Here is a 13,359-nt window from a genome sequence, read left to right on the forward strand (position 1 = left end):
CTTAGGGCTCTAACACATATGAACATGGCAGAAGTCTAGGCTTTTAAGCATGATCTGTCAAAAAAACAAACAAAACTCAATTAGCAAAGAACATGATTTCCCAAATCCCATAATTACCTGGAAAGCTGACTTTCTTGGAGGTTCTTCGTCTTCCTTTTTTAATTCTTCCTCTTCCTCCTCTTCACTATCCGTTTCAAACAAATAATAGTCTCCACTCCTGACCACTAAGCAAAACAAAATATTTACTTACTTCTTGAAAGAGATACAAGATAATCAGGGGATTATTAATGAAACGCCCCCCAAAGATACACATAAATTGCCCATAAAAGGACCACAGCAAGAGACATTGATAGAGAGGAAAAATACAAGAGATGAAGAGGATTCATTCTGGGCTATGCTATGTGCTGTTGGCATGACTGAGTCTACAGAGCATGAAGGCCTTGTCTATGCCATGTAAGAGAATTGGCCACTACTGGGCTGATCTGGTATTTTCTTCCTTCTTCGTTGTAAATGTTATACAGATGTATCAGATCAACTCTGCAGCAACCAGTTTTGTTACCAAGATGACCAAAATAACTGAAAACTATTTTGCAATTCAGCAATTCTGGTCTTTTAGACAAGGCTGAAGTAAAGTGGAAGGCTTGGTGTTGTCTGAATGGGTCCAAACTGTTGTAGAAAACCAATCAGGAAGATTCAGGACCAAGAATCCGTGTCACCAATCTTCTACTTCACTTTATACTGTGCAGACCTGGCTTCCCCACACGTCACACAAGGGACACAGATATGGCAAGACATTTGAAAGAGTTGATTTTTTTAAAAAATAACACATTGCCATGAGGAAAAAATGGGTGGACAACATTAAAAAAAGAACACAACCACAATAATGCCACCACCACCACCACTCTGGCTGTTTCTACACGGAGCATGGGACAGACTGAGGCACGGCAGACATGGTCCATACAGTTTAGTGCTGTTAGACTTCTGGTCAACCAGGAACTCCCCAGTCACTTACTGAAATCTGAGGAGACCTGTACTGAGCATAAGACACCAAGCACAAACAGTATAGATCATCCTTGCCTTGCTTAATACTTTCCCTGCAAGAACATATTGCTGTGCTAAGAGTTAGGATTAGAGAGAGCTAAAATGTCCAGAGATTTATAGGAATTTGAGGATCACATTTTTTATCAGTTTGATCGTTATTTTAAATTTATCAGAGAAAAGAGACCCAGCATATATATTTCTGATGCTACAAGAACTGTACCATCCTTGCAGGAAAACATTAATACTTTCAAGTTATGTTCAAGACTTCAAATGCTGAGTTTTCTTTTGGATAACATAACATGATGTGTCCAGTTATGTTTTGGACTTAAACATTGCAAGGTAATTGGAAACCTTGGCTTGTTTAAAATTAGTTGCTTGAATATCACTAACATGGTCAAAAGGTAAATAATTTTGCCCATGATTTCAGATGTATCTGTGGCCTCCATCCATGAAGACGCAGAGAGAATGAATTGGGCCTTATATCCTTGAACAGAAGCACTGTGATTTGTTGTTTTTTTACTTTGAAGACATAACCAGGCCCAGAGTACTGGGTCCAGGCCTGAGGAAATAAATGCAATATAACATAAGGTAAGAGTAAGCAAGAACAAACCAAAGTGACAGCATTACGTTTGACAGTGAGAAGACCATTAAAGTAATGCCTCAATGTAAGCTCAGAGATTTGCAGGAAAGTTACATGGACTGTACGTCACATGGTCATTTGGTAAAAACAGAGTATCAGATTGAGCATTTTACCCTCATTATAGTCTCTAAAATCAACAGTAGCTTAAACTGTATTCAATCATACCTTCTATAACTTTATCCATGAGGACACTGTGAGCCCTCAGGTAGTCATAGCATTGATTTTGTAATTTGAAAAGCTACCGATTTGTATGTGAGAGGTAGAAAGAACACATTACAAAAAGAAATATGTTAAATATTTTCTATTCTTTACAAAACGTTATTGACATAAAACTAGGAAAGTAACAGAGAATATTTTCTTCAGCGCTGTCTGCTAATAATGAGTAGAGCTCTTACATATGCCTTTGTTAGTGCAGAGATCCTGCCTCCAGCCTGTGTCCCTATACGTATTATGGATGCCAATGTTATTACTGAGCAACTAAGCATGAAAATAAATTTTAAAGTCCCATCCTCCCAAAATGGGTCCTTTATTTCTGATATTTAAATATAAAGTGAGACTTGGCATTGATTTAGACAGAATTAAAGTGACAAGAAGACACACTACACTGAAATGGAAGGTATCATTGAACAGCAATGATGCAATCGCATGTGTGCACATAGGTATGGAAGTGGGAGGTTTGTCACCTGCAGTCTATGTTAAGATCTCGAATGCTGACCAATAATATGAACAACACAGCAACATTATTATACTGCCAATGGATTTACACAAGGGTATTCCAACTACACTTATTTTTATGCTTGACCCCACTAAGAAATATCTACTTGGAAGCCCAGTGACTTTTAGAGAAATAGCGCTTTCAATAAAGTGCTTCCAGATCTGAATATAAGTTTTGGAGCATGTCATAGTGTATAAAATAAATCACATGTTCATTCCTTTCCTTTCCTCAAAAGCCTGTAAAGAAAATATATTTTGTAGAAAAAAATTTAACACCATGCTCAGAATATGATTCCAACCTATGAATAGCACACATTCATGCATTATTGCATCATAAGGTATTGTAACGAGGCACATTTAGTTTAATACCAGTCTTTAAGAACTTGATATAATGAGGGTGAAATGAATCAGAAAAATCTAAAGACAATACCCTTCATAGGAAGTTCTTTAAATTATTCCCAACTTGTAAGATCATTATCAAAGACCATATCCAAATCCTTCCAAAATGCAACATTTAGATGAGAAAGGAAACACAACCACAATGATTGCAATGGGAATTTATCCCAGCTGAAAAAACAAAACATTTAATATGACACAATTTTGAAATGGATAGGTCTCTTTAAACTCGCAAAGAACCCTTTAAAAACAGAAAGATAGGCATAGTTTACTTGTGACTTGATAGAAATGGGCCCACAGTGCAATGCATTGTTAGATTATCAGCATGACTAACATGTCAATGGGCAATAAATTAGAGTCACAGAGAATTTCACCTTGAATTTTTCCTTTTGACTTGGGCAGAAAATAAAACTCTTTACAACAGATGGATTTTTTTCTGCCACAATGCTAAAATTCAATATTTGGGATTAAATTTATTTACATCCACACATACTGAGCAAATTTTGAATATTGCTTTATTAAATTGGTTTACCGATTTTAAGAAAATATTCCTAGAATCAGAGAAGCTAATATCAGTGTCTTAGGTGACACTAGGAATTAAATATGGGAAAAGATTCTGATCAATTTGATTCTCTACTGATTCTAAATATCCCACTAGTAGAGTCTCTCCAATCATCATGTGATGGAATGAGCCTTGATGGTATTCCTTGTCTGATTATATGAGCTACAGTTATTTTTTTTTAAATATATTTTATTGATTCTTTACAGAGAGGAAGGGAGAGGGATAGAGAGTTAGAAACATCAATGGGAGAGAAACATAGATCAGCCGCCTCCTGCACACCCCCTGCTGGGGATGTGCCCGCAACCCAGGTACATGCCTTGACCGGAATCGAACCTGGGACCTTTCAGTCCGCAGGCCAACGCTCTATCCACTGAGCCAAACCGGTTTGGCTAGCTACAGTTATTAAAACACAGAACAAGACATAAAAGACTGAAGATATTATAAGTAATTTTCAAAATAATTAATAATTCCTTAATTTCTAATACATTTAAAGAGGGCTGGATTCAAAGGAATCATTCCATTAAAATACCATTGGCCAATACTGGGTGATACATAGTTCCTTTGCCAAGCAGAACAAATACAGCCACAGAGTACCCTAATTCCTCATTATTGTTTTATGCTCAGGAGGGAAAAGCACTAATTCCATGTGGCTATCAAGTACTGCTTTTCAAAACTGTTTTCTGACTCCTCTTAACCGGTCCCGGCTGAGGTGCAGGTGCTCTGAGGCCACACACTGTGAGCCTTTTTAAAACTAGGGAGGAGGCAGAACTAAAAAGTAAATTCATTTTAATTTGTTCTCATTTTTATATTTAATAAAATGTAAAAATTCCTCACGTGCAAATAAAATCTAAGCTCTGGGAATGAGGGTAGGGGAGGCTCATTGGCATCCACGCCTAGTGTCTTACAAGAGGGTCACAAACACTGTGAACATAATGATTATCCTTAAATCAGGGTCCCAGGAGGCACAGAAACTTATTTTTATTAAGGGTTTTAAGCCATAAACAAATACACATCAGCAGGACTCTACACCTCAGAAGTGGATAACATAGCAGTCAATGATTCTTTCCTTTCTGAGCCCGTAAATGGTGATCAAGCTTGGCTTTCTTCAGCCAGCATGTAACCACTAATTTCTCCGGAAGATTCTGTATACAGGCTCAGAGAGTCATTCATATCTCAATTTTCCTATACTCCGACCCCCTATCAAGTCACAAGGATCAAACCATGCATGAAAACACACAGGCCATGGGGACGCCTGAATTCTGGTCAAGGATATAAGGGTTAGAACTGACAAAATTGTAAGAGGATCGAGAAAACCTACTGGAAGCATGATCAACCCAAGGCCGCCACCACTGCTTTTTTTTGCCCTTGGCTTTCTGTTTGTCTGCTTCTCCTAAAATAAAATATGTCCAAATATTAATTCTTACAAAGTGAGAAAACAAATTTTGAAAACCACGCTAAAAACAACTCAATTGTCAAAATCTAGATAAGTTGTAAAAGTACATCAGAGGTCAGGAAAAGGAACTATACGGAATCTGAAAAATTTACATGTATTAGCAATTGAGTTCACAAAGTAAATACTGTGTTGTATTCACATTATGCCACATTTCCATTTTCTTTTTAGTAACAGAAAAAAATATTTAAAAAGGTATTATCTGTCAAAAATACATTTCACATGAAATTTTTTTTGAATCAACAGAAAAAGCATCACCCAAAATTTATGGCACAATTCAGTGGCAAATAATTTGTTAAAACCATATGTTCCTATAGTCAGACATTTCCTTGCAATTATTTGAATATATGGTTGAAAAAATATGTTTACTAGTGAATAATAGATACTATCATGCATTATTTCTTCATTCCCTCTAAATACAAAAGCATACAAACATTTATAAGAAGACCTTTTCAACTTTGCTGGGTATAATATAGCTATCATTAGATATCATGAATACATTTAAATATAAATATCATTAAATGATACTTTAACTACCATTATTTAGACACCACATAAAATATGCATATATACTTAGTTTTCATATAATATTCATAGAAATCAAAGATTAAAGTAGATTACATATCTGAAATATCTTCCCTAAAGGAATAAATTAAGCAAATTTATGCCCAATTCCTTCAGAAACACATCTGTGAAACAGAAGGCAGGTTACATATTGATTTAAGTTGTTTTGCTAAAGAGAAGATACTTGTAAAGTCATGGATTCATTGAATGGGTACTTCATGAAACAAATAAAGGTATCCCATTCACAACGGAATGTAAAACTTGTCAAGTTAAAAAAATACATTGATAATATTGGCAAAATGAAAACTAACATTATTTTACAGCCCTACCCAATATCATGCTATTATTCAATATCATGGTACTTGAGCAAGAGGGAAATGTCTCGACATACTTTCGTCATCCTCTTCAGAGAGTTTTTGGATGTCTTGGCCTTCCCCTGACTCCTGGGTCAAGCTCAGCATCCTCTCCTTACCCTTTTTGTATTTCTGTTGCCTGGCCTTAATGCGATCCATCCTGAAAGATGCAAGAGCAGCAGCAATGCCAAGAACACGTCCGCAGTTATCCTATGGTTATACTTTGGGTTTACACTTTTAAGTACATAGCTAAAAGCATGAACACAGTGGTTGATATTTGGACTTGTGAATGGTTTCTTATTAGAAACAAGTATCTCCATTTTTTTATATACTTACGCTACTTTTTACTACACAGATGCAAGCCTTAATAATATGACTGATAATAATTTGCTAAAGTTTGATATGCAATACTTTATGTCTACTTATACCATGTACCATAGCTGTCTGAATGCAGCATATTATCCTATAATATATAATAAAAGCCTAATATGCTAAGTGTCTGACTGTTTGACCATTTGACCAGTCACTATGACACACACTGACCACCAGGGGGCAGATGCTCTGAGTATTTGGTTAGCTTGCTGCTGGGGTCTGGCTGATTGGGACTGGGTGAGACGGGCCGGACACCCCCTGGAGCCTTCCCACGGTTCCTCCCTGACCCTGATCATGCACCATTGGGGTCCCTCAGCCTGACCTGTGGGGATTGGGCCCAAACCGGCTCTCCAACATCCCCTGAGGGGTCCTTGATTGAGAGAGGTCTCAGGCCAGGCTGAGGGACCACACCAGTGCACAAATCTGTGCACCAGGCCTCTAGTGAAATATAAAGTCCTTTATTCTCCCAGGTTTTGCATTTTTAAATATCTGTCTACCTTACATGGTTGTTGTGAACATCAAATGACAAAAATATGTGAATGTGAGAACTGTTGTAAATAGCAAGTCACTCATAAAATGTTAATAAGTATTTTGTTAGATCATATGCTTCTTCTCTATTTCAAATCTAATCTCTTATTGGTTCTGGACAAATGTATTACTGAATCTTTAATTATTGACCTTTATTTTGTGTGCTTATTTAGGAAGTCTATTTAGATACTGCAGTGTTGAACTCTATTTCCTAGGTCTGCCCTCCTGAAATGTTTCATTGTTTAATTCAGTTTCTTACAATTCTGGATATATTGCTCAAGAACTGGTTTAAGCACCATTTCTCCTTTGTGCAGCTAAAACATTTTCAGTTTATCTTTTGCAATGATCACTGTCTTCATTCTTTTTTATTCTGACCTTCTATCACTTAAGCAAATGAAAAAATTCAGTGAAGTGAATTACAGTAACAGGCCTCACTTATGGGAACACATTCTAAATGTGGGTCCAAATTTGTTATTTCTCTAGACCTGATTTAGGTATTGAGAAACAACATTAGCAACAGTTACACTGTATCACACTATATAGCTCATATATGTGAATGTAAAATAACCATGCCATGGAATACGTGTAATTTGTACTAGCAAATATTTTTGCATGGGTAAAAATGAGGCCAGAATGCAATGAACTAGTTTAAGCAAACTCAGGGAATTTTTCTCGTGTGCTAAATTCTAGGCTGTCAGCTCTTAAACTTGCCCTCCAAAAATGAAGGGCTACCGACCCTCAGAAGTTCCATTCATTGCTGGAAATCTCACTCGAAGAAAATTCTTTACAATGTGCCAAAAATAAACAAACAAACAAAACCCCCTGGAATTCAAAATTCTCAAATCTCTTGGGTGAAGTCAGTCCATCACTCAACTTCTCCAGGATGCTCTGTTGGAAAAGGTCTTGAACTGAATATAGGGAAGGATGGGTTGCATTTCTAGTGCTGCCTCTAGTTAGTTGTGAATTTTAAATGATCTAATACTGTGGGTCATCAGTTTCTTCCTGAAGAGACTGGATTATATTATCTCTAAAGATCCTTCCAGAGCCAGAACTCTGCATTTATTCCCTTAACCCACAGGTGTGATGATCATTTACTCCAAGTGCCTGGCACTGTGAAGGGCGCTGTTTCATTCATTACCTTGTTTAATCTTTCTAAAAACCTCAGGGAGAATTGTCAGCCCTAATTTGAAGCAGAAAATTAAAATCCAGAGAATGTGAATGACTCGCTCAAGTTATCAAAGTAAGCAACCGAACTAAGCCTTGACATTGGCCTTACCCAAGCCGGCTCCCTTTCTACCACAATGTAGCCAACTTTCTTTCTAAAGACTTCCATGTCCAGCCTATCAGGCACACCCGTAAATACCTGGGAAGTTGTGAATCAATTTTTCAGGGGGTTGAGCTTCTAGAGCAGTGGTTCTCAACCTTCCTAATGCCGCGACCCTTTAGTACAGTTCCTCATGCTGTGCTGACCCCCAACCATAAAATTATTTTCATTGCTACTTCATAACTGTAATTTTGCTACTTTTATGAATCATAATGTAAATATCTGATATGCAGGATGTATTTTCATTGTTACAAATTGAACATAATTAAAGCATAGTGATTAATCACAAAAACAACATGTAATTATATATGTTTTCCGATGTGTTTTCCAAAGGGGTCGAGACTCACAGGTTGAGAACCGCTGTTCTAGAGAGAGAGCTGAGAGTGTCTGAATGGGATCATACCAACCAACACTAAAAGGAACAGAGGAGAGGAAAATAAAGCATCCTTACTGCCTCTTCAGCTGATCCATTGACTTTTTCTCTTCCTCAATTCTTGCTTTCACAGCCTTTACAATTGTGGCCTGGAAAAGTTCAGCCCCTCTAAAGGAAAATTGGAAACAGAACAAATTAGTATTTCTAATAATATAGAACCCCTAAAATAACTATAAGGGTTCAAAAACATTTCTTGTTGGGCTGTAGACTGAAGTTTCCTGGCCCCTTCTGAGTGGACAAACATGGTACAGCCTCCCCCAGGACAGCGTGGCTGCTCACAACCTTGAGAGATCAGTAAAACTAAAATGGTTTGTGTTTCTTAAGACATTGAAAGCCATGTGCCGCTTCAAACCTGTCCCACAGAACGTTATACCTAAGGTTACTCACCTGACCTTACTCTAGTTTGTTCCACTAGGAAACATTTGCAAGAGTGAGTTCAGATTGGTTTTCTACTCAATACGTAAGGACAAGTGCAAAGTTGAATTGCAAGCCCCATCAATGGGGTTTTCAGTCTCTTGCCTCTTTGATTCTATTCTTTCTATCCTTCCCCTCCCTTCTGCTTTTTCTCACATTTCAAGACAACTTAAGGGTCCCCATAGATCTCATCAACCTAATATCCTCAACTCTGTCCCATCGTCACAGGTCACAATTGCTTGGCATATGGCAATTCTTCAGAATCTCAGTGGTGTGCCAGCCCTGTGCTTGGACGGGCTATCATCAGAGGTGCAGAAACGCATGGTTGGCCGACTAGCCACTGCACCGCACTCTCTGGAAGCTTGTCTGCTCCTCTCCAGTGGCTATTTCACACTTCTTACCCTTTTCTCAAATCCTGAATTCTGCCAACGGCTCCTCACTCCTAGTAAACGGCCTACCTTCCTACTTCCTGGAGAGAACGTAAGTCATGAGCAAGTATTTGCTCAGCTTCCCGCCCCCTATCCTGTGGATACCCTTTCTCGGCGACAGTGGAAGAGGTGACGTTCTACTGCCTAAGGCCGCCTGTGCTCAGGTGTCTTCCCCACCTGCAGCCTGAGGGACTCCATCCTTCCATTTTCTCCTTCTCTTCCTGCATTTTCAACCTTTCCACTGCCACTAAAACCTGCTTATAGGCATGCAAACATTCTCAAATCTTAGAACAAGAACCCATGTACCTCACACTTTCCTATGTACAGCCTTACATTACTGCCCCAGGATAGTCAAAGATATTGCATCGCTGTCTCCAAGCCTTTACTTTTTAAAAAATGTATTTACTGAGGTGACACTGATTAATAAAATTCCATAGGTTTTGGGTGTACAATTCTATGATATATCATCCGTATATTGTATTGTGTGTTCACCACCCCAAGTCAAGTCCCCTGCCTCCAAGCTTTTACTTTCAACCTCAGCTCACTGGTGTATGGTTCTGATTCTCACCTGTCAAGGTCACTGATTGTGCTGTTCAATTGGCTGGTGTCTCTGATACGGGTACAGCAGTCTAGGGGGTCACGCACCTAGCCATCTCGATGGCATTCCTTTTAATACTTAGTCCTCTTCCTAGTCTTTCCCCCTAAGCCTACAAGATCAGGGGCAAAAACTGAAAGAAGCATGGAGACTAAGAAGTCTGCCCTACCTTGATGCCAGGATCTGTGAAGCTTTTATATCCGCCACAACGTGTAGGAAATAGTAACTCATAAAAACTCTTCTCTGCAGCAGGAGGAAGGCAAAACATATACTGTCCCAAATGATTCCTGCTTCACCACTGGGTAGTTTACATGAGGAATCAGCATTAGCTGAGGCAAAAAAATTAAAATAATTAAAATTAACATCCATTTTTTTTTTGTTATTTTATAAAACCTGTGTGTGATCAGGCTTGGGAAATCACATAGACATGAAAGCAACATTCTGATCCATCAACTCACTTATGAGTTGATTTATTTACGAGCAAGGCCATGCACTTAAAGTCCAATATGAACATTGATCCATGAGGCTGACCGCAAAGCGAACTCTTGACAATGTAAAGCACAGGAAGGGCTCTTTGCTAAGGAAGACTCCTGAGTGTTCCTTTCTTTTAGGGAGAGAGGGACTCCTTTCCCCCAAACCCCCAACAAAGCCATAAAGAAATAATGACTGCATGTCTCAATGCCAGAGGCAATGCTCTGGTACAAAATAAAATACCCTTTCTGGAAACGGGCTCTAGCCAGAGGTAGGCAGCACACTGGGGCCTATTAGAAGAAAGGGTCCCAATAGCACATCTGATCCTAAGTCAAAGCAAATCCCCTGTGACTCTTCGTCCTCCGCACAGTATAGCCTGGGTTAGCAGCTGCTGTGGGGGAGCGTCATGTTCATGTTCAAGCTGCCCCTATTCTAGGCACCGGGGAGGACCGTGTGTGGTGTTGCCCTGGGTGCTGATGCAAGAGGCAGAGAGATGAAAATGGGACTTCTGCCTCTGTCTTGGTGGGAGTGTAACTCCAGAAAATCTACAGCTCTTCCCACTTTTTTCCTGAGTTTGAGGTTCTCTGAGCTTCCAGAGGAGAAAAGAACATGGAAGTCAGAATTACATTGATGCCCGAAGATTCTAACTGCACACAACCACAGGTTTGAGTGGGCATCTGTAACTCTTCCTAATCATAATTCAAAATGTTCAGGGAGCTACTACAGGCAACACCCAGCCTCCAGACCTGCCAGGATTTAGGATGTTTTTAGATGACAATCCATGATGTCCAGAATAGGAGCATTTCCTTGTTATGGACAATAGAGTCATAATGTAGTGCAATCCTATAGCCTCCATGTACAGATCAAATTGAATTCCATTTTTATCTCTCTCTCTCTTTTTTTTTTACATGTTTTGGCCCATGTTTAAATTATAACAATACAGCTATCCTTCCCTCTTTGTTCTTCCATTCCCAAATATGCTTCTCATACTTACGCATTTTATAGCCTTTGACTGTGCAGGCCAGGCTGAAAGCTTGGATCAACCAGCAACTATTTTTAACCAATTTTTCGATGTATCCACATGCTCCTATCTGAAAAACAAATGGAAAAGGCAAATTATGAAATTCTGCACCCAGAAAAAAAGCTTGATGTCTTGTGATCCTAACAGGTGCAAGAATTCACAAAGTCTCAGTGCCAATGACTGTGGGAGGTCCTGACAGGTAAAATTATAGTCACCACTGGGTGGTGCTATGAATGATTCCGGAGCACCATCATTTTCCAGGGAAAATTTGAGCCAATGAGTAAAGGAAGCATCTTCACGGTGATGTTTGCTGCACTTGGAAGCACCTCTCTTTTCAAAGAGGAAATCTTGGATTATCACAGAAACAAGCTGAACTCTGTGATCGTGAATGGGTAAGCACTAAACTCTAGGACTATGATTTTAGTCCAGTTACTTCCTGGCCTGTCAGACATATGAAACCTATGCTCTTTGCCAGGACATCATCACAAACATAAAACATTAATGATATATGGTTCTTAGAATAGGAGCTGATTTTATTTTTTGCCAATTCTCTGGGTAAAAGAATATGTTTTTTGTTGATTTAATTTTTTGTCTCATAACAATGCTTTCTTGTCATGTGTTACACATAATTATTGTAAGCCGGCACATAAAAGTGATGGCTGAATTATGCAGATTTCTTGGGGACATGTGAGATAGGAGAATATAATTAGAATTTTCTCCCAAATCAGCAGTAACCCAGCATCAGTACATGCTTTCTGAATTCACATTTCAGTCCTACACAGCCATGCTTTTGTTCAGCTTCCCAAGTTGGGAATATTCTCCCTGCCTTGTCTACCTGGATACCCTTCAATCTCTCTTTCAAGTCTCTGATGGGTTCAAATGGCACCACCTCTAAGAAGCCTGTTCCCAACTTATCTAGGTAATATATTATGTACCCCTTTTTTGTTTTATTTTCCTGAACCCTTGTGATAGTTAGCATCAAAAGATCATATAATTATAAGAAGGTCTATCTTTCCTTGCAGAATGTGAGTTCCTTGAGGACAAAATTTGAGTGCTATATATTTTTAGCTCTTCAAGATATAAAACAGTGCCTAGCAAAAAACAGTGCAATTTAGGTTTACAGAATGAATGAATGAACTTTGTAGACAGATTTTCCAGGAATGGTTGTAGGGATCAGCTTCTAGTAACAGATCCTTCACCATCAGATTGGCTTTAGAATGAAATGGTGTTCTGTTGTCTCTCATACCCTCTCCTATAACTCCCAATGCTACCCCAAATGTACATAAATACTGGTGCGGTAAAATTGATAAATAAAAGTTACTTTTAGTGTCAACTAGAAAATCAACATTTCAATGGATGGTAGACAAAATAAATTATTCAAACACATATTCATGGTTACACAGACTTGACTTTCCAAGACCTCCAAATACAGCAGTGGATGTGCCGTTGCCCCCTCCCTCCCTCCCCAAATCAAATGCTTTCAGAGTTAAATTGCCTGCCCAGTGAGCTCATCTTTAAGTAGTTAGGAAGGGGAGAAGCAGGAAGTCATTACATCACTATTCTTCTAATGCATTATCACCTATAGCCTGGGAGTAGCAGGTACTAGGATTAACTTTAAGTTAGGGCCAACTACAGATGTATTAACTCCTTCAGTTCATGGAAGATTATTGTTTAATATCCTGAAATAACAAAGAACTTAACTGTGTCCTAAAAGATTTTATGTGACGCTGGGGTTACAAGGGGGCAGTTTGAGTTATTGATCAGGTCAGGGAGAAGGCTGTGCTCTGGAACATGGAACTTTAAGACCAGAGCAGCCAAACTTTGAGGGAGAAAGAGGTGGTTTTTGCCTCAATCCTTTGTTGCCTTAGCTGGGCCCTGGTCAGAATGCCTGTGCTCAGAGGCAGCTGTGACACTGTGATTGCTTCTTCTCTACCCACATCTCATGTGCACATAAAACATTCATGCTTTCAATAGTCTATTTCACTTCATTTCTCTCCCACACAATGTCATAGAGAACTATGATTTTGTATTTAATAATTCTATAACTCTTTCT

The 13,359-nt window shown here is 38.8% G+C and overlaps 1 protein-coding gene across 4 annotated transcripts in view; it reads right to left on the bottom strand.

Moving 5' to 3' along the window:
- PIEZO2 (piezo type mechanosensitive ion channel component 2) overlaps nucleotides 1–13,359 on the bottom strand; it is a 338,873-nt gene that overhangs the window by 46,650 nt on the left and 278,864 nt on the right. For all 4 annotated transcript variants that reach the window (XR_009454151.1, XM_059706647.1, XM_059706648.1 and 1 more), the window contains 6 exons: nucleotides 11,280–11,376; nucleotides 9,984–10,143; nucleotides 8,396–8,485; nucleotides 5,759–5,880; nucleotides 4,672–4,743; nucleotides 118–224 (listed from right to left, as the gene is read on the bottom strand). Coding sequence is in view for 3 of the 4 variants with exons in the window: in XM_059706647.1 (XP_059562630.1) it covers nucleotides 118–224; nucleotides 4,672–4,743; nucleotides 5,759–5,880; nucleotides 8,396–8,485; nucleotides 9,984–10,143; nucleotides 11,280–11,376 (648 nt within the window). In the remaining variant the exon portion in view is untranslated. The remainder of the gene's footprint in view (nucleotides 1–117; nucleotides 225–4,671; nucleotides 4,744–5,758; nucleotides 5,881–8,395; nucleotides 8,486–9,983; nucleotides 10,144–11,279; nucleotides 11,377–13,359) is intronic.

Source organism: Myotis daubentonii, chromosome 8 (assembly GCF_963259705.1).
Source record: "Myotis daubentonii chromosome 8, mMyoDau2.1, whole genome shotgun sequence".
NCBI classification, from domain to species: Eukaryota; Metazoa; Chordata; class Mammalia; order Chiroptera; family Vespertilionidae; genus Myotis; species Myotis daubentonii.